At 40.1% G+C, this 19,483-nt stretch overlaps 1 protein-coding gene across 3 annotated transcripts in view; it reads left to right on the forward strand.

Moving 5' to 3' along the window:
* Positions 1–19,483, forward strand: part of LOC149239263 (SNARE-interacting protein KEULE-like) — a 514,512-nt gene that overhangs the window by 359,846 nt on the left and 135,183 nt on the right. For all 3 annotated transcript variants that reach the window (XM_089373374.1, XM_089373375.1, XM_089373376.1), the window contains 2 exons: positions 15,781–15,894; positions 16,019–16,096. In XM_089373374.1, the coding sequence (XP_089229500.1) occupies positions 15,781–15,894; positions 16,019–16,096 (192 nt within the window). The remainder of the gene's footprint in view (positions 1–15,780; positions 15,895–16,018; positions 16,097–19,483) is intronic.

Consider the following 19,483-nt stretch of genomic DNA (forward strand, 5'->3'; position numbering starts at 1 on the left):
TTGAAGACAGTCGGGCCCCAAAGGCCAAAGACTAGATCCAAGAGAGCCAAGATATCCTCAAAGGTCTCAAGGATAATCTAGCTATAGCTCAGAATTAGCAAAAACTGTATGCAGATCGGCATAGGATAGAGAGGCACTTTGAGGACGGGGACCTTGTGTACCTTCGGTTGCAGCCTTATAGACAATCTACGCTGAAACAGAAGGGGGCTGAGAAGCTACAACCACACTTCTATGGGCCCTACCGGGTGACTAGGCGGGTTGGAGAGGTGGCTTATGAGCTAGAGCTGCCTCCGAGGAGTAGAATCCATAACGTATTTCATGTCTCATGCCTGAAGAAGGTGTTGGGACAATAGGTGACCGCAACAACTGATCTATCCCCATTGGATGATGAGGGCCATTTGGTGTTGGAATCAAAGGCCATTGTGGAGAGCAGGGAGTGGAGACTGAAGAGCAGAATTGTCATGGAGTTTTTGGTACAATGGAAGAACTTGCCGGATGAGGATGCCACCTGGGAGGGTGAGCACATATTGGAGCACTCGGCTTTGAGGTTGCTTGAGGGCAAGCAACATTTGGGAGGGGATGACTGTCATGTCCCTTCTCAAATGTATTAGTCACGGGGTGCAACTACACAATTTTGGCATCATTTTTGGCTTAGGAGGAGGGCCCCACACGCAGAACTTAGGAACTATAGGCAATTCGACTTTATTTTTGGCAGCTAGTGGAATGTGGGGGCCACCCACATGAATAATTCGAATTGGCCAAGGAATACGTTGGAGGGAAATCGAACTAGTGGAAGGAGGGGCCCACAAGAGGCTAAGGGGGCCCAAAGTGATAAAAGAGGAAGGAGCTCTCATTTTGCAGCATTCTAATCATTTGACAAACAAACTTACCTTTGTACGCTCTACTGCTTAGTGAGTCTACCAGTGGTTTAGCCACAAGTCTTCCGCAGGGAGGATTCAACTTCCACTTCGGGGACTATCCATGCCTGCCCTAGGGAGGTTGTTCCACAGAGATTGCAGGAGTTCCAACATCAATTTACAGTTCATCCAGCGATGCAAAGGAGGAGACTGTGTACTTTCTTGGCAGCCAGAAATACGCAGAAGAGGATTGAGCCAGCCAGGAGGTCCCTAGCTTGCTGGGGGTTCTGGGAGCAGGAAAGGTAGAGGGCTGAGGACATTTTCTTAGAGTTTTGTAGCCAGCCAGTCAGTAATCACAACAATACGCATTTCTGGGCAAAGGGACTGCGTAGTGGCCTCTGGCAGCAATTTCGTGGGGCTTAGGAGAGCAGCCATCCGGGCCAAGGATCATTCGGGGAGCAAGGAATCAGCTATCACAGGTGAAAGCAACATTTGAGGGGTGTTTCCAGGTGGATTTGCAGGTTGTTTCCTGCAAATCGAATTTGGCAGCAGTAGCCAGAGAGGGGCTCCAAGGAGGCCGAAAATCCAAAGTCAAAACCAGAGAAATTCCCTTCTGGGTTTTTCTGGGTTTTGTCCAAGGAGTCTAAGGCTAAAAGGACAAAATTTTCTGGGTGGTTTTTGGGCACATTCCAGCAGGTCGAAGTCAGCAGATCAACAGTTTTACTGGGACAACGCAGTGCAGAGTGGTGCAGCAACTGAACAACCATCTCAGTTATTCCATCACCTGGGTTTGGTCCAGCTTGTCCTTGAGACAAGCTCAGGTGCAACACTTCATTTATATATTGTATTTATACTCATATTTCATAATATATGGCTCAACAGTTACAGTGTTTCATGTGTGTTTAATGCTTGTTTTTAATTTTATGTTGCTGCACTATTGATTTATTTGGAATATCACGTAAAGCCCTACTTGGGAACATTACATGGAGCCTTTCCCAAAGAATTTTCGTTGTTGAGTGTTAACCAACTCTTGCTTTTACAGGATCTGGCAGAGCATTACAAATGACATTCATGGCTTTCATATTGTACCTTTTAGCTTCGTTGGTAGATGTGTTTCTGGAAACAATAGATTGTCATACATCATGAGCTTTCGGATGGACTATCATTCTAGATTCTCATATCCAGTAACTAGGGAGTTGGTGTACAAAACTGATTTTCTTTAGATTTGGAGATTGTTACAGTACCTGAAAATTCCTTTGAATGCTTGGCGGATTTCTTCTTCGATTTTACCATCTATGTACTCTGAGATTTGCCTTCCAATTGTTAAGTTGCTACTGAAGGAACATGCTCTGATACCAATTGTTGGAAATACTCTTGGGGGGGGGGGGGTGAATCAGTGTTTGTTAGCAATCAACACTTTATTAATTTTTTTCAAAGCATTAGTTAAGCTTCAACAATATTATTATAACTCAATATCAAATAGAAAAACTAGTAAACAATACCATTCAGCGACGCAAAAGGATAAAGACGGTAGACACAATATTTTTAGGTGGAAAATCGCTCTAGGTCAAAAACCATCGAATGGTTCTTAGTAATTGTCTTCTCCCTTTTAAAAGAAAATAATTAAATCAAGTTTTTAACTACAACTAAAGGAGGCTACAACTTGTAGGACTCTACTACACCCTAATAACTTGCTACAATCGGAAGGACGCCCCAATGCCATGTAAGTCAAACCACAACCTGACAAGTGCCCCAACACTTTGTTTACTAGCTGTTGTCGAAAGGATGCTTCATTGCCCTATAATTTATCAGCCCCAACACACTATGCAAGCTATGACTTGCCCTAGGACCACCTTGCCGCCCTGAAGGTTTTTTAGGCCACAACTTGAAGGTGATTCCAATCACCCTGAAGGGCTTGTAGACCACGTTTCACAATTTTCAGACTAGATCCCCTCGTGCTCTGAATCAATATAAGAAAGTTGAATAAAAGATACTGCTATATTGTATATCCTGTGAAATCCTGGTAGCCACTTACCACACTGCACAATACTGTCCAAACTGATCATTGCACAATGCTGCTCACTACATATCAATCCCAAACTATCAACGATGCCAAATCAACTGACAACTGCACATTCTGATCACTGCTCATCACTGTACTAATTGCTACCACTGACCACTACACATCTCTGCATGTCACAGGTCAAACAGGCCACTGCACATCGTTGCCAAATCACTACACTGCACATGAATAAATTGAGCATTCAAGTGCTCACAAAGTTGGCTACCAATTACCATTGTACCAAATTGCTTGTACAACTGCAAGTGCTGAAAGCAAGTGTCTGATGACAGCATAATCCAAGATGCCTTAGATCATCCATATGACCTGCTTGCAATGTTTTCAAACTCTACCCAAGTAGGGCTACTAGCATATGTCTTATAGCTGCTGAAATATAGCTATTAAGCACTTGGATATGTTAGCTTTCAATGAATGTTATCAGAACCAACCCGATGATTGAACCGAAAAACCTTGTCGATCGAGTGCAATCCATCTATGAACTGAAAATACATCAACATATAAGCTCTAGATGGCCTCTAGCATCCAAAAAAATCATGCTACAACAAACTCCTACATATCATCAAAATCATTGCCTATATTCAATATTGGGGTCTTCGTCATCAATATAACCATTTAGGCATTAAAATAAGATAGAAAAACCATAACATGTCATGTCAAGATTTGGCTTGAGTGATGGCTACATTTTTAGTAGAGCCATGATAGAGGAGTTCGACAACCAATGCCACTGGCATCAAAGTACATAGAGGGCTTGGTGCTCTTCATTAAATACTAGTTTCGTACCCTCGTACATGACAATATCCATTGGAAACGTTGCAATCCTGAAAAATTGTTAAGTTTGCTGGATTTTGAGTGAAATCTAAATTTCTACTTTCTCCATATGAAATCCAATGAGGCTGGAACCACTCTCAATCCTGAAATCCTGAAAAATTGTTAAGTCTGCTGGATTTTGAGTGAAATCTAAATTTCTACTTTCTCCATATGAAATCCAATGAGGTTGGAACCACTCTCAAACATTCTGAGTCAGTTCATGGTAATGTTAAAAATTTATATAAAAGGATGAAAATGAAAGATAAAGGAGAATGTCACTTTTACTTTAAGAATTTAACATTACGATGAATTGCATAACAATACTAGGGCCGTATGCTTGATTGTTAGGCTGAGGGCCATAGGCATGAATATTAGGCTAGCCTAGGGGAGAATTAGAAGTGGGCTAGCAAGGTACAAGGCTCTCTAGGAGAACGATTTGAGGATTTAACGGCTCGGTTTAGGGAGTGTGAATTGTAAAGGAGCTTCATAAATCCTAAAATCCTGGTTGAACTTTCCGAAGTGGTTTTTGAAGAGTTGACTTTGACAAGGTATGGGATCACACGGGACCAAGTGGACCCAGTTTAGGTCAAGAGGATGGAGTCTAGCAACCAATGATAGACTTGACCTAAATAAGGAGGTGAAGGAGATCAAAGAATTGATTTCACTCAAAGGCGCAAAATGATTCCTATGAGGAACTAGCCTAGGGAAACTTAGGGCAAAATCCAATCTCGAGGTTAGGGCTTGAGATATCTGACAGCCCCACTGTCGGAATTCCCTCAAATTTGGAGGAGGCCTAGGAGACACACTAGCGCAGTAAAGGCCAAGAGATCAAAGTTTTTCTATGGGTGGTTCGCCGGGAAAGTGATGGTCGAGGAGCCCTAGCGTGGCTAGACCTAGAATAGAGAAGGAGAGGTGAGAAATATCATATGTCATTAGTTCTAATGCAAAAATCAGCATGCAATGCATCCTACCCTAACATGCATATAATAGTGCTAATGCTAAGTGTAATCATAAAGTCAGTGCAAGCAACATATCATCATATCAATATGTATATGTCTGCCAATATGACTACTCATGTAGCAAATCCCGAAGCGGATGCAATTACATTTGTATGAAGGATGAAGTGGGTGGGAGGTAGGAAAACATGATCTCCATTCGAGGTAAATGGAAGCCCTAGGAGAAGGAGAATAAGCCAATCTAGAAGTGCAGGGCTTTCCCTCTAAGTACACAATGGTGGAATGAAATATCATTCTGAAAAACTCCCTATCACAATCAATGTTTACAATATCATGCTTTGTAGATACCACAAGGTCGTGATGAGAGGGTAACAAAGGGCAAGGGAAGGAAGAGGTGCAATAAATAGGTCACTCAAGGTGATGGTCACATTGCAGAGGGGAGGTCATGGAGTGATCAAGACCTTGAGGGTGCGTCCAAGAAGGTAAAGTATAATCAATGAGGGGCTCTTCCTTGACATTGTACTTGGTAGGGGAAAAGGGCTCGCAATCACTTGAGATCATATGACAAGGGGTGAGGGAGTTGCTTGATGAAGACTCAATATGATGAACAATAGAAAAGGGCAAAGGGGAAGGTGAAGTCTTAATGGGACCCTTTTCTTGAAAATCCAACTCTAGAGGCTCAAGTGATTTGAATATACTCTCGAAGTCATAAGGAAGGTAGGTATGAGCAAGGGCCTTATCAATCCTATCATTGTTGGTATCAAAGATAGGGTCTTACCAAAAAGGAGAATCAATCAGCTCCAATTTCTCCTTTTTATGCAAGAGAAAGTGATAATTCTCCTTTCCAAGGGTATCGATGGATATGTCCTCATAAATAATGCTCGAGAGAAAGGGAGAATGACTCTCAACCTCATCCTCCTTGTCGGTGTCCATAGTTTTAAAAAACGGAACTGATGACTGGACTGGTCCACCTAATAAACTGGATTTCAAACCAGAACCAGTCAAACCAAGACTGGTCAGATCTCAATGAACTGGTTTTTTTAATAATACATTAAATAATTAATTTTTAATGAAAAAAAGCTATTTTTAAGATCTAAAACATGATTCCAAGCCAATAGAGACAAAATATGCAAAGTTTGCTCATTTATATACCATGTAATGGTGAATATATCGAAATGGCACCGAGTGCGATACATATCATCGACAAAATACATAAGCAATGAGGCTCTAAATGGACTATAAAGTCCAAAAACAATGCTACAAACTATGAGGCCATTGGCCTACTACAAGACTACAAGTCTAGACTCTACACATGATCAATCATCAAATTCATCACCACTACTAGACACGGGATCATCATCAGGAGCTACGTAGGCATCATCTGGTTCAAAGTTTGAGGATGTCTCAGCCTCATCTGCAACCTCAATAGCACTACCACCAATAACAATAGAAGTGGACGTAATGGAAGCACGAGTTGTGAAACTTTTATCACTGCAGCAACTGATTTATTTTTCCTACTTATTTCATCATAAGTTATTCATGAAATTATTTCAACAAACATTAAAATAAATACTGCTGCAGATATCATACCATAATACAAAAACAAACATATGCACACATTGACACAGTTATTTTGGACTAATGTCCACGGAAAAACCCAATGTGGGAAAATTGGTGCAACAAGGAGGTATTTTATTATTCAGCAATGCTCTTGTACAACAAGGTGCCAAACTAGCTTACCCATAGATAACCAAACTTCCAACACTTTTCTAAACCCAACGTAGGCGCCACTGACCTCTGCTACAACCTGAAACCCTCTGCGTCAACCTACTGAGGCTCTGCGTAGCCTCTCTGGGCTTCTGCGTCACTCCTGTAGCCTCTGCGTGGATGACATAGGCCCTTCTTGCTCTGTGCAATCTCTGCTGCCTCTGCGTGGCTTCCTTTGGCTTTGCATTTGCCTCTTCTGCGCTGATCTCCTGTCTCTTTGTTCCGTACTCGCTGCCTCCTGACTGCTCTCCAGAACACAGGTTCAATTTCTCAGCAAACCCCGCTCCAGAAATTGCATTGACTGGTCTCCCTCAGTATATTCTCCAAGTGCCCCTCAAGCCTCCTCTTATACTTTTCTGTTGACATCTCAACGATCGAGATTAAGTTCCTAATCAATGGCTAAGATTAGATCTGGCTTGATCCATGTCTTTTGGACCATTCTAACACAGATTCATATTAATACACATTAATATTTTATTTTCCCTATGTTTAGACTTAGGGACTCCATTAAAAATATTAATTATTTTAATATCCCCTTATCTGTTTAGAATTTGCCCAAACCCTTTCTGGGTATTGGAGATCTTATGTGCCCCAACCTCTTCACCAAATTTCGTGGCTAGAGCACATCCGATGCTACCCCAAATCAACACGAGTTGGTCGAGTTACATGGCTAGTGCCTTCCATTGGTTGTTTGTCTTTCCTTGATGCAACTACTATTGCTAGTTTTGATGGCACTGAGTGCAATACATATCATTGACAAAATACATAAGCAATGAGGCTCTAAATGGACTATAAAATCCAAAAACAATGCTACAAGCTATGAGGCCATTGGCCTACTCCAAGACTACAAGTCTAGACTCTACACATGATCAATCTTCAAACTCATCACCACTACTAGACATAAGATCATCATCAGGAGCTACATAGACATCATCTGGTTCAAAGTTTGAGGATGCCTCAGCCTCATCTACAAGCTCAGTAGCACTACCACCAATAACAATAGAAGTGGACGCAATGGAAGCACGAGTTGGTTGAGTTGCATGACTAGTGCCTTCCATTGGTTGTTTGCCTTTCCTTGATGCGACTACGAACGCTGGTTCTGATGGAGCCACCAAATCTGCTTCATCCACTGCTAATGCCATGCCAATATCAAAATGAGCATCAAACACAAGATCTTCAGTCTCCACCCATTCTGATGTTGGATCAATATCGTCCAACACAATGGGATCTAGATCAGGTGTTTTGTTCATCATTTGGTTTTGCCTTAGTCGAAGATTGTATCAATGTTGCACGAAGCGGGAGCGAAGCGGAAGCGTTTTTTGGAAGCGGGGACGCCGAAGCGTCATTTTCCAAAAATCTAGGAAGCGAAGTGTCCGCGGAAGCGTCTGCTATATATATATATTTTTTATATTTTTTTGCATTTATACTCAAAACAAACATCCCAAATACCAAATTAATTGTAGAAGACATGAAAACATGCATATTTTTGCATAAATCAAGATAGATATAACATCCATTGTACATTAATGATCTAGAATCTAGATTCTTCTCCTCTTGTCTAGCCTTTGCCTCTACCTCGATTGTCTAGGGATATTAGTCAACATTGCCCAATTTTGATCAAACTACCTAATTCAAGACTTAAAATATGGTAGAAAAAGCTTAACATGTTTGATCGATGATTTTGACTTGATTGAAAGGTAATTTTTTGCTAAGGGCGTGCCGCGTGACAAAGGAGTTCAATAATTAACACCACCAACACCAGGGTACATATAGGGCTTGGTGCTCTTGATTAAATGCTAATCGCATACCTTCATACTTGATATAATCTAATGAAATGCCACAATCCCATTGATCCTGAATACCTGAAAACTGTTAAGTCTGCTGAATTTTGAATAGGATATGAAATTCTATTTTCTCCATATGAAGTCCAATGAGGCTTCGTGCAACAATGGATTGTATTGCACAAAGACAAGATCATTTAACCATTTTTGTTTGAAATGATTTCTCTTCTTCGTGTGTATGTGCTCAAAAACAAACCAATTGCGCTCACAACCTGAAGCATTGCAAGTTTGACTTAGGACTCTAATTGCAAACTTTTGCAATTGAGGACATTGTTCGCCAAATGACTCCCACCAGTGTGCTGCAAAGAAAAAGACATTAATTAGTAACTTAGTTCATTTCATTACTTATTTACAAATTACAAGTATTTATAGTTAATTTGAATTGTAAATTTGTAAACAATTTAACTTGAAAAGAAAAACAAATTGGAATTGCTTACTTGGTTGATCCACATCTCTTCCATCTTTGCCAAGTTTTTTCCAAAGGTACCAGTTGCCATACTGAAAAGAGTAAGTTGTTTATGTATTTCCAACTGGTCTACATGGATAGGGACCATATGCTCCAAGCAATCAATAAATCTAGCTCTGACCTCCCCATCCTGCAGATCTCCTAGCCGAGCTTTATGATGATACTTTGGGTTCAAAAGATACCCAACTGCATGTATAGGATGATGGAGTTGATTGTTCCATCTGTTATCAATGATCTCCCATATATGACCATATTTAGTTAACCTATCCTTGTAAGTTGCCCGTATCTGCTCCTTTGCATGATCCATAACCTCATAACTATAACCCATGGCCAATTTTTTCCCATCCACCATCCTTAGCACCTTAACAAGGGGCTCGGTAATTTTCACAAGCTCTACAGACCTTTTCCAAAAATAATTGTCAAACACTTTCTTTTTGGTGTCTTTGCCATATTGTCTACGAGCCCACCAAGATTCAGTTCAATTATCAAACGAAAACATTTTAAGCAGATTTTTTTGTTGAGCATTGAGACATTGCAACGTGAGGAAGTGAGTTGCAAATCTCTTAATTGCAGGCTTAACGAGCTCTTTGTCCCTAGTGTTTTTCCTCATTAGGCTCAATACCCATGATGGGTTGTAAATGTATTTTGTAATGCGCTTGGAATGCTCTACAATATTTTTTACCCACTCCACTTTGCCTATGTTCTCAAGCATGAGGTCTATGCATCCAAAATATGGTCTTATATTTGGACTCAAGCATTTTCCAGCAAGAGCAGAGTTTGAGGCATTATCTGTGATGACTTGCACAACATTCTGCTCCCCCACTTCCTTAATAATGTCATCCAAAAGCTCAAATAGAAGGATTGCATCCTTCACCTTATCAGATACGTCAATTGATCTTAAAAACATAGTTCTTGAGGGCAAGAAACAAGGAAATTAATGATAGTGTGGTTCTTTCCATCGGTCCATCCATTTGACATGATGGAACAACTTGTTTTGAGCCATGAATCTCTATACTCAACTAAATACTCATCAATGGAAGAAATCTCTTTTTGCAAAATAGCTCCCCTCAAGTCATGCATATTAGGGCCTTTGAAGCCCATTCCTACAACTATAACAAAGTCCCACATAGCTTGGTAATAAGGTGAGTGAGCAACATTAAATGGGATATTTGCATCATATCACCATCTAGCAATGTATTGATACAAAATTTCTTTGCATTGTTTTTTCCAATGTTGATCTAAAGTGGGTTTGACGACTTGGCTGGGAGGAAGTGGGATTAGCAGAGGCAATGGTGGCAGAGGATGAGAAATAACTATGGATGTTTTTTCTCTTTGTTCCTTTTGATTGTTGGCCAAGAGGAGGAGGAACATAGTGAAAGGGGTCATTGGTGGAAGCGATAGAAGAGGAGTCTTGAATCTCATAATCATCATACCCACTCTCTTTCATGGCTTCTAATAATTCCCTCTTCCTTGCAATTTCATCTTAGATGGCCTTCTCCCTAGCCTTATTCTCCTCAAAATTTTCAAACATGGAAATGTATTTTGCCCTAATAGGACCTAACACTTCATTTGGTGCTTCACATGGCTTTACTTGGCCTCTTATCCTAGCCAAGGGTTGTTTCAATCTGAGAATACCCCCACCTCCAATAGATTTATGGAAAAATTTGCATATTGTTTTTCCATCAATCAAATCACAATGAGGCCATGCATTGTCCTTGGCTTTTGGAGCCACGCTGGCTTGACATAATTAAAATTTGCAAGAAATCTGCCATTAAAAAAAATTGTAGCTAAGAAAACTGGAAAACCAAACCTAAATTTAGGGAAAAAATGCACATTGTAGCCTACAAATTTTTATAGCATAGAACTAGAGATTTGATAGCATAGAACACATAAAAAAATTTAAATACATGCACAACAGTGAAATGAGGAATTTTTCAAGTGAAAATCCTTACCTGGAAATGCAAACTAGCTTCCTTAGCCTCCTCTTGAAGATGCCAATTCTACTAATAGCTCCAAACTATCTCCAAAATAGATCCAACTCCAACTCCAACTCCAAGCCTTCATGATAACTACTCCAGCGAAAACTCAACACACTCCAAGCTCCCAATCAAACTCACAAAAATTCCAAACGAGATGTGTGAGACAAATGAGAGGGGTAAGCTCCTTTTAAAGGCTTGGAGAGGGTGATTTTGGAGGGGAACAATCCTTATTTTCCCTCCAAAACACCATGGAACCTCCCTAAACCACGTCGTGTGGGTCTGTCGCGGCCTTGGCAATGAATCGACTGGTTTAGGACAGAACTAACCGGTTTGACCATAAACCTGTCGGTTCTGTCCTAAACCAGCCGGTTAGGGTTGGTGTTTCTAGTTTATGGGTGAAGAGGAGCCCTGAACCAGGATTTTGTACCGGTTTGACTAGTTTTTGGTTCAAGCTCACTGGTTTTTAAAACATTATCGGTGTCATAAATGGGAGCACAGTCAAATTGAGGGCCAACAACTTCCCATTTCTCTTTTTCAATATGGAAATAATCTCCAATGCCATCCTCTAAGGGGTTAATGGGATTACCTTCCTCAAGGTTTTCAAAATGAGAATCATCGGGAGTACTATCATTGAGAAAGGTAAGGTCAGACTCAACTTCACTTTCCATAGACTCATTCTTCCCAACACGTGTCCTCAAAATCATCCTTTTCATCATGTGGACCTAAGGAGGACTCATCTCCCTGCTTACTACTTAGATTCTCAACAACTTGATGATGCTCGATGAAGGCTTCCTCTTGGATGCTTAATGTAGGGTGTACTTCAAAATGTTTAAGAAAGCCATCAATAAACTTACTTCAAAATGTTTAAGAAAGCCATCAACAAACTCTTCAATAGATGAGATGCTCCTAGGTTCATGATCATGCAACCATGAGTTGTCACCACTAAGAGATCCCATGAATAATAACATAAGGACATCTTGGTGAACAACCTCCTCTCTTGAAGCATGCACATTAAATCTTTCTACGTGGTCAATTGTGGAGAGTGGATCACCATCAAACACAGGCACCCCATGTACCATCCTTCTCGCGACATGATTAGGATGCCTAGGGATGCTAGCAATGTCCAAAGCTGTAAATTTATCAAAGAAAGACAACCTATTTAAGATATACATGAAAGATATGTAGGAGTCAATAGGGTGAATTTAAAGGTGCCTATAAAAATGCTTGCTTCACCATTCAAGCATCGACCTTAAAGTTCAATGAAGAACTAGGGCTTCGTTCTTCTAATGGAATCACCAATATTGTTATGTCAATATGTCGTATGGGGAAGCAAAACACACGTTTTGTGTCCTCGACAATGGCACCAAAATGTTACTGCTCAAACTAGTAGGGGGTTCTAGAGGGGAACTTGCTAGGTTAGGAGAAATAATGAAGCTAAAGCTCGTTGTCACCACAGCTAAAACTTCCTACTCTTTACGGGCTTTCACCGATGGGAGGAGACCCGATATATAGACAATCACTTATGAAGTATAGATCAAATAAGATGGATGTGAAGTGATCTCGGGGACCCTTTCCTAGGGGAGGCTCAAGAATGGGACTTGCTTGCCTCTTAAGCAAGGTACAAGGCTTTCTAAGAGAAGGGGGTGAGTATTTAAGGGCTAGGAGTAAGGAGTGTGAATTGTAAAGGAGCTTCGTAAACCCTAAAATCCTTGTTGAACTTAGTTTCCCAAGTGGTTTTTGAAGAGTTGACTTTGACAAGGTATGGGACCACACGGGACCAAGCGGACCCAGGTTAGGTCAAGAGGACGAAGTCTAGCAATCAATGATAGACTTGACCTAAACAAGGAGAAGAAGGGGATCAAAGAAGTGATTTTCACTCAAAGGCACAAAATGATCCCTATGAGGAACTAGCCTAGGGAAACTTAGGTAAAAGCCGATCTTGAGGCTAGGGCTTGGGATATCTCACAACCCCACCATTAGAATTCTCTCAAATTTGGATGAGGCCTAGGAGACAGACGAACACAGTAGAGGCCAAGAGATCAAAGTTTTTCTATGGGTGGTTTGCCGAGAAAGTGATGTCGTAGGAGCCCTAGTATGGCTAGACCTAGAATAAAGAAGGAGAGGGGAAGAAAAATGGTTCTTTAAGTGATAACCTTATGGTAGACCAGTGCCTAATCCTTTGGGGAGATTGGAGTCAAGAAGAATATGAGAATGGACTTTGTTTCTAAGGTCAGGAGGCTCTAAGATCAACTTTGCTTGTCATTAGGGCAAAGGAGAGTGACCTTAAAATCTTTTAGACTTCATTTTGCAAGGTAAAATGGCTTGTCAAGATAAATTCAACCACATACATGGCCCATACATAGAGATATGCTATATAGAAACATAATTCCCCGATTTTGCAGTGAATGCATGCAGCAACTAGCCCTAGTATAAGGAAAATCTCATTATCAATGTATGTGACAAAGTAAAAGAATAAACAACTTTAAATTTGTACTTACATGTAAGAGAATATATCCAACAACCAATAAACTTGCCAATCAAGAAGCTCCAAGATAAGAAAAGACAATCCATACATCAAAATTCATTCGTGCTCCAAAATTTCGTTCACCAAGAAGGAATAGCGAAAATCTCAAGAGGGATACAAGTCCAAACCAAGTGATGATGATAAATGAACTCTCATCATTTGTATTTACACACTCCTAATGAGTTTGATTTAGCTACTTGAGCCGACATTAGCCCCTAAAATAGAAATAATGTGCAAATAACTAACATTTGGTGAGAAGCCCACCAAACTATCTCATAAACAAAATAACCAGCCTCTCAAGAGATCGAATGATCAATAATACATATCATTGGGCTCTCTAAGGAGCCTGATGAAGCCTATAAGTGCCATAATGATGAATAGGGCTTCCAAAAGTAATGGACAAGGCATTGACCCCTTGTTCTCCACATAGTAAACCTGTGGTGCTCCCAATGGATGTGAGGGCACACAAGTGACCTCATGGGTCTCCAAGTAAGTCGAAGATGCCTGTAAATCATCTGTAAGGGCTCAGATGATGGTGTAAGTGATGCCATATCAGCATACAAGTCCTGGGTCATCTACCAAGTGCATGGTACAATTGTGGGGCCGACTGGGCAAAGGTGAACCAGGTGCATCTTCCTCGTCCAATAGGTGAATCTTGAGCAATCTTTGAACATCTTTGGGGATCCATGGAGTGTTGTCTACTACTGTGGAGGCCCATGGCTCTCAACACACACCCTACATGTGCCAATGTAGCCCTCTGGAGGGTTAGGACCCCGTATAGGGAGACCAAGCCCAAGATGGAGACCAATTGCAATACCATCCCTAAAGCCCAAGGGTCAGTAACAGAGATCCCGCGGGACTATGGTCCAAGGTTAACATCCAAAAGGGGTCTAGGGGATAAGAGCACATACCTAGCCCACTCTTTCCACCAAATCCCCCCATCCATGCCCGGAAGTGTCCATGATAAGCAAACTACAATACTCAATTAACAAATGACAAGGCATACCTTTAGGTTCGGGAGGCCCACCTTCAAACATATGATCATGACCGATGGGTGAGGGACCACATGGCTGGCCCAGGTGGCAGAGAAATGGCACAATGAGCTAGTTGGTGGCTGCTGGTTGAGGTCCATCTTGGAGAAAATTTTTCTAGGGATATCACCCACAAAATGGTGGGTAACAGAACCTGCCAACATTGCTATGTATAATTAAATGGAACACCTTTCTAAATGTCAAGGTTAGGAACCATTGAGCATTCAGCGATATAATATGCGTCCCCTAACTCAACCTTTGAGTTGCATGTATCATATTGACTTCAAATTTAGCAGCCAAATTCTCCTATGTGTTACATTGTAATTACTTGTTTAAATATCAATGATATGACGTGTTGAGGATTCAGTCACAATAGATATGTGCCCTAAGTGTCACACCTAAGCCCTTCAATTTGTGATGAAGTTCTTAAGCGAATTCTGGTTAAGCGAATTTTGGTTCAGGATAAAATGCCTTGTAGTTCAATTTGATAGGATGTGTGCTGATTAAAAGAAATGACACAGAGATTTGGTGTTTAGGCCTGCTTTGTTGGCCCTAGGAAACCACAGAGAGATATAAATCAGACACCTTACGCTCAGATCTTGCTCAGAACAATTACGCTGGCTTTTATCTAAAGTCTACCACAGAAAGGTAATAAAACCGCAGACAAAAGGACACTTGAGGATAACCGCAGCCATTCAATCAATCAATTTCAATCTGTTTTGTCACCTAAGGAGTTCTTCCTCGGAATGATAATGTCGGAGCATGTTCGCTGTTGCATTTGATTATTGGCATAAAAATCAGTTCTATTTAGCTGTCTAATATACTCTGAAACTTGTGATTTATTCGAAAATTTTCAGTGCAATTATTCCATTTGCATGCATAGTTAAGTAAAAAAAAAGATAAAATAACAGTCCTGATAAATTTGAAAGTGCTTCGTTTCTGGGTTTATGTTTTTCCTTTTGTCATTTTTTAAACTACAAAAATGTTAATTTTTTTTGTTACAATACTACACTCTTGAGGTAGCACCATGATGTTTAAGGCCCACAATTGAAATCTATTGTAGTTTCGCTTAGTGAATTACGTTGCTTGATTCATGAATGTTTAATTAGAGTCTCTTATTCCATGATAGCTACCTACTGTTGTACTTCACTTTATATTATGATAATAATAATAATAATAATTTAATGTTAATGTCATGGTTAAGTCAGACACTAAATTGGTGTGTAACACTCTCTTGTTTGTGGGACAAGAGAGCGCGCCCAACCCCCCTCCCCCCCTCTGTGCAGTTATTTGACTGCTAAAGTTTATAGTGTACATATTCTGCCCCCCTCTGGCTTTGAACTTGTGACCTCTTTGGAGAAAGCACATGCTCATAACCATCAGGCCCACACAAGCTGTCAGCTTGTTTGTTATTTAATTGCGTGACTTCTTTGAGTTTCTTTGACAACTTTTCTTGTTTTTGTTTCTTGCAGTTGGCACAGCTTACAGTGGATGACATGAATGCTGTGAAGAATATGGAGTACCTAGGCATTTCAGTTAGTAAAAAACATGCTAGTGGCTTTTCTCTCAAATTTGGCAATCGAAAGGTATTGGTCTGTCCTTATTTTTAAGCCATTTCCCACTTTTTGTTTGAATGTGCTAAGATGTTTGACATTGAGGAAATTTGTTGTCTTTAAAGGTTACTTACATTTGTTTTTTTGCCTTTCTTAGAAAAACTTTGCTGTAAGAAAGGAGAGAGATAATGGTGAGAAAGTGTGGGAGCTCTCTCGATTCTCTCCAGTGCTTGAGGTATTTTTCACAGCTTCATAACAGGATTTCTGGAATGATTATATAAAGGCCAAGATCGCATTTGGGAGTAATGGTTTGTATTTGATACTTTTATGTTTTGGTATGGAATTTGTGTTTATTAGTAAATTCAACTACAAGGAACAACTTAGGAATCATTCCTCATGTATGCTGCAATACAACCTCTGTTGTGTCTCAAGTTCTAACTTCCAAGATATTAATTTAACGAATTATTATTTTAATAAGTTTCCTTTGACTATTAGTGTTCTCCAATAAACACCAAAGTGGAAAGCCTTTGACACTAGGGCTAGGAACTTGTAAGTTGTTTCTTCACTGTCTGGTATGATTTTGCGATCATGATGATCTATGAGGGGCTAACATTTACTGGGGAATTAATTAATTATTACTCATATTAATGTGATATTTTATATTTGAATGATTTATAAATGGGTATGTCCATTGTCATGACTCATCTTATTTACTCTGTAAAAAGTGGTTGATTTAAATTGCATTGAATCATCATTCAACCAATCACACAACCCATTTGATTTCGTAGAATCATCACGATTGTCATTCAATCAATCAATATTATCACTTTTCAACAATTTTTATATCTCTTTCTCTAGAAATGGATGTTAATCGGGTTTATATCTTACATGTGGTATCAGAACAATAAGCTCTTTTCTTATTCTTTTGCTGGCTTCAACTTCCTCCTTTTATTTTCAGTATTCTATTGCTGCTTCTTGTTTTTCTTACCACTCAATAAACCCCGATTACTTTTCAGTTCTTCCCATTTTTTGCATGTGATTTAAAGTAATGTGTTTTTGCATTCCTTCCTTCCTTTTGTTTATCATCTTTCCCTTTGAACCCTTACCTTCATTGTGTTCATTTCATTTGTATAACCCTTTTTGCCTATTCCTTTACATGTTGTTGTCCTCTCCTCCAATATCACAGTGAGGTGCTTTCTTTGTTCTGTGAAGGCATCATTTATGTTAAAGAAATCAACCATTAGTCTGTCATATAATCCATAATGACATTGGACACCTTCGTGTGTTGTTCATTGTTTATTCTAGAATATTGTTGGCATCACCATATAAGTGTTAATTTTTGCAACTAGTGTCAAATTCCACATTGGACAACTTAGATGACCAAGATGATGCCTACATGAAACTCCTCTTTTCAAGAGGACCAAAATCGACCTAAAGATCACCTAATTTGGTTAAATGGAAGTTAAGTTTTGAATTATTTTATTCATGCATACATTATGGAATGGGTCGGCCCTAACCACATCGGTAATTGCTTGGGTCAATCTTAACCCCAAGTTAACCCTCAGGAAAGCCTATAAAAGGAAGCAACCTCAAGTTCATTTGATCACATCATCATCTTTCTATTTTTCTATTTTGTCTTGGCTCGCATAGGTGCGTCGAAAGGAGTTCAAATAGGGTCCGAAATTACAGGCGAAAGGTTCGCTCTGGGTTAGAGTTTTTTGGATCTCGGTCGCTGGCACAAAACATAAGTTTTTCGTCCCCGGTCGCAAGCACAAAGTAGGCAAGAGAGTGACTCTGGCTCTCTGGTCGGCCGAAGAGAGTTCAGTGGGACCAACTCTGGGTTCAGAATCAGATCGGAAGGTTTCGGTCCCCGGTCGCTTGCACAGGGTAGCCTCGGGAGTGACCTTGCCATCTCAGTCACTCGCAGAACATCAGTAAGGGGGCGACCTTGCCACCTTGGTCGCACGAACATCAACAGGAAGAGAGCGACTCTAGGTTTCTACTGTATTATGCCACAATCGCACCCATGAAGGCCTCCTGAGAGTGACTCTGCAGTCACAGTCGCTCACATACAGTATTCGAGAGAGCGACCCAGGAGTTTTAGTCACTCACAGACAGTGTTGATGAGAGCGACCCAATTTAGATCTAGGGTTTTTTCATCTTGGCTTCAGTCAACTTCAGTGATCTAGTAGATCTGGATTTCTATCTACTGTTACACAGATTTGTAGATCTGATTTGTTACTATTCGTTGCAATTACATGTATTGGGCTCATTGTACTCTCTGCTGAAATCCTTTTATGACGATCTACTAAAGAAGAAGATTTGAAAGGGTTTCCCCCTAGTGCGGGTTTTCCCTGGTCTTGGACCAATCTATTGTATCTTATGGTTGTGTTGTTGTCTTCTTTGTCACTGCAGACATTAATCTTTCTTCAGTTACATTTATGATTGATTATACTACTAATAATTGGATGCATTGTTAATGAAAAGATATATTTGGCTAAAGTAACTAATACAACATAGAACAATCAGAAAATTTAACATGGTATTAGAGGTGAGGTGAAGGTGAAGGACAAACCCAAAAGAAGACAACCATTGAAGCCCTCTCTTTCAAATAGCAGATTATCGGGTCAAGGTCAAGATGTCATCTTCTACCTTCAAGGAGCATGAAAAGTTGGGTGATGCATCAAACTTTGCTACATGGAAAGTCAGATTGGAGATCATAGCTGACAACAATGATGTGCTGGAATACATCCAAGGAAGAATGCCCGAGCCTCCAGAAAATGCTTTCGCTTCCCTCAAGAATAGGTACAAGAAAGGTGAGTCCAAAGCAAAGCAAATTATAGCTGATGGCTTACAAGATCATTTACTTGCATATGTAGGGAATTTAAGAAAGTCCAAAGATATGTATGACAAGATAGCTAGCATGTATGAAGTGAACAACTTGAATGAGATCATCACTCTGAAAGATCAACTCAAGGAAACTAAGATGAACAAAGGGGAAATTGTTCAATCCTACATTATGAGGATCTCTCGCCTTAGAGATCAATTGCAGAGAGTTGGAGAAAATGTCCCTAACAAGGAGCTAGTAGTTGTGACTCTTAGAGATCTCCCTCTTGTTGACCACTACGTGTCAACCACCCATAGCAGTACACCCCCTTTTTCGCAAAAGGGATAGTGCTTGATCGATATGTCCGTGCCATTCCACTGTCATCATCAGCTCGATCATGTTATGTTGTAAACACAGTCTGCATGTGTAAATTGTAAATAATCTTAGCAGATCTATGTCATGTATGTATTTGCCTAGGCAAACTTAATCTTCTAGTGATGATCTATGTTTCGGAAGGTTTTTTGTCTCACCGATCCATGATCGGTAGAGTTTTCCTTCAGCCTAACCCCAAAGTCGGAATGGATTTTGTTATTAGAATCTTAGGGGAATCCTAGTGTGCTTCAAGTCTATGTAAAAGTAATTTGGAAATAATTCTAACTATTTGGTTAGGTTATTACAAATTGTTTGATCTGCTAGATTATATTTGTGTCGCAGAACTGGGTGGTCTATGAGGGTCTATGTCAAATGGGTTTTCCCCCTTGAGATGTAAAATTGTAAAATTCATGATGTAAAGTG

This window comes from Pinus tabuliformis, chromosome 8 (assembly GCF_031772625.1).
Source record: "Pinus tabuliformis cultivar Carrire ecotype Pingquan chromosome 8, CPIR1, whole genome shotgun sequence".
NCBI classification, from domain to species: Eukaryota; Viridiplantae; Streptophyta; class Pinopsida; order Pinales; family Pinaceae; genus Pinus; species Pinus tabuliformis.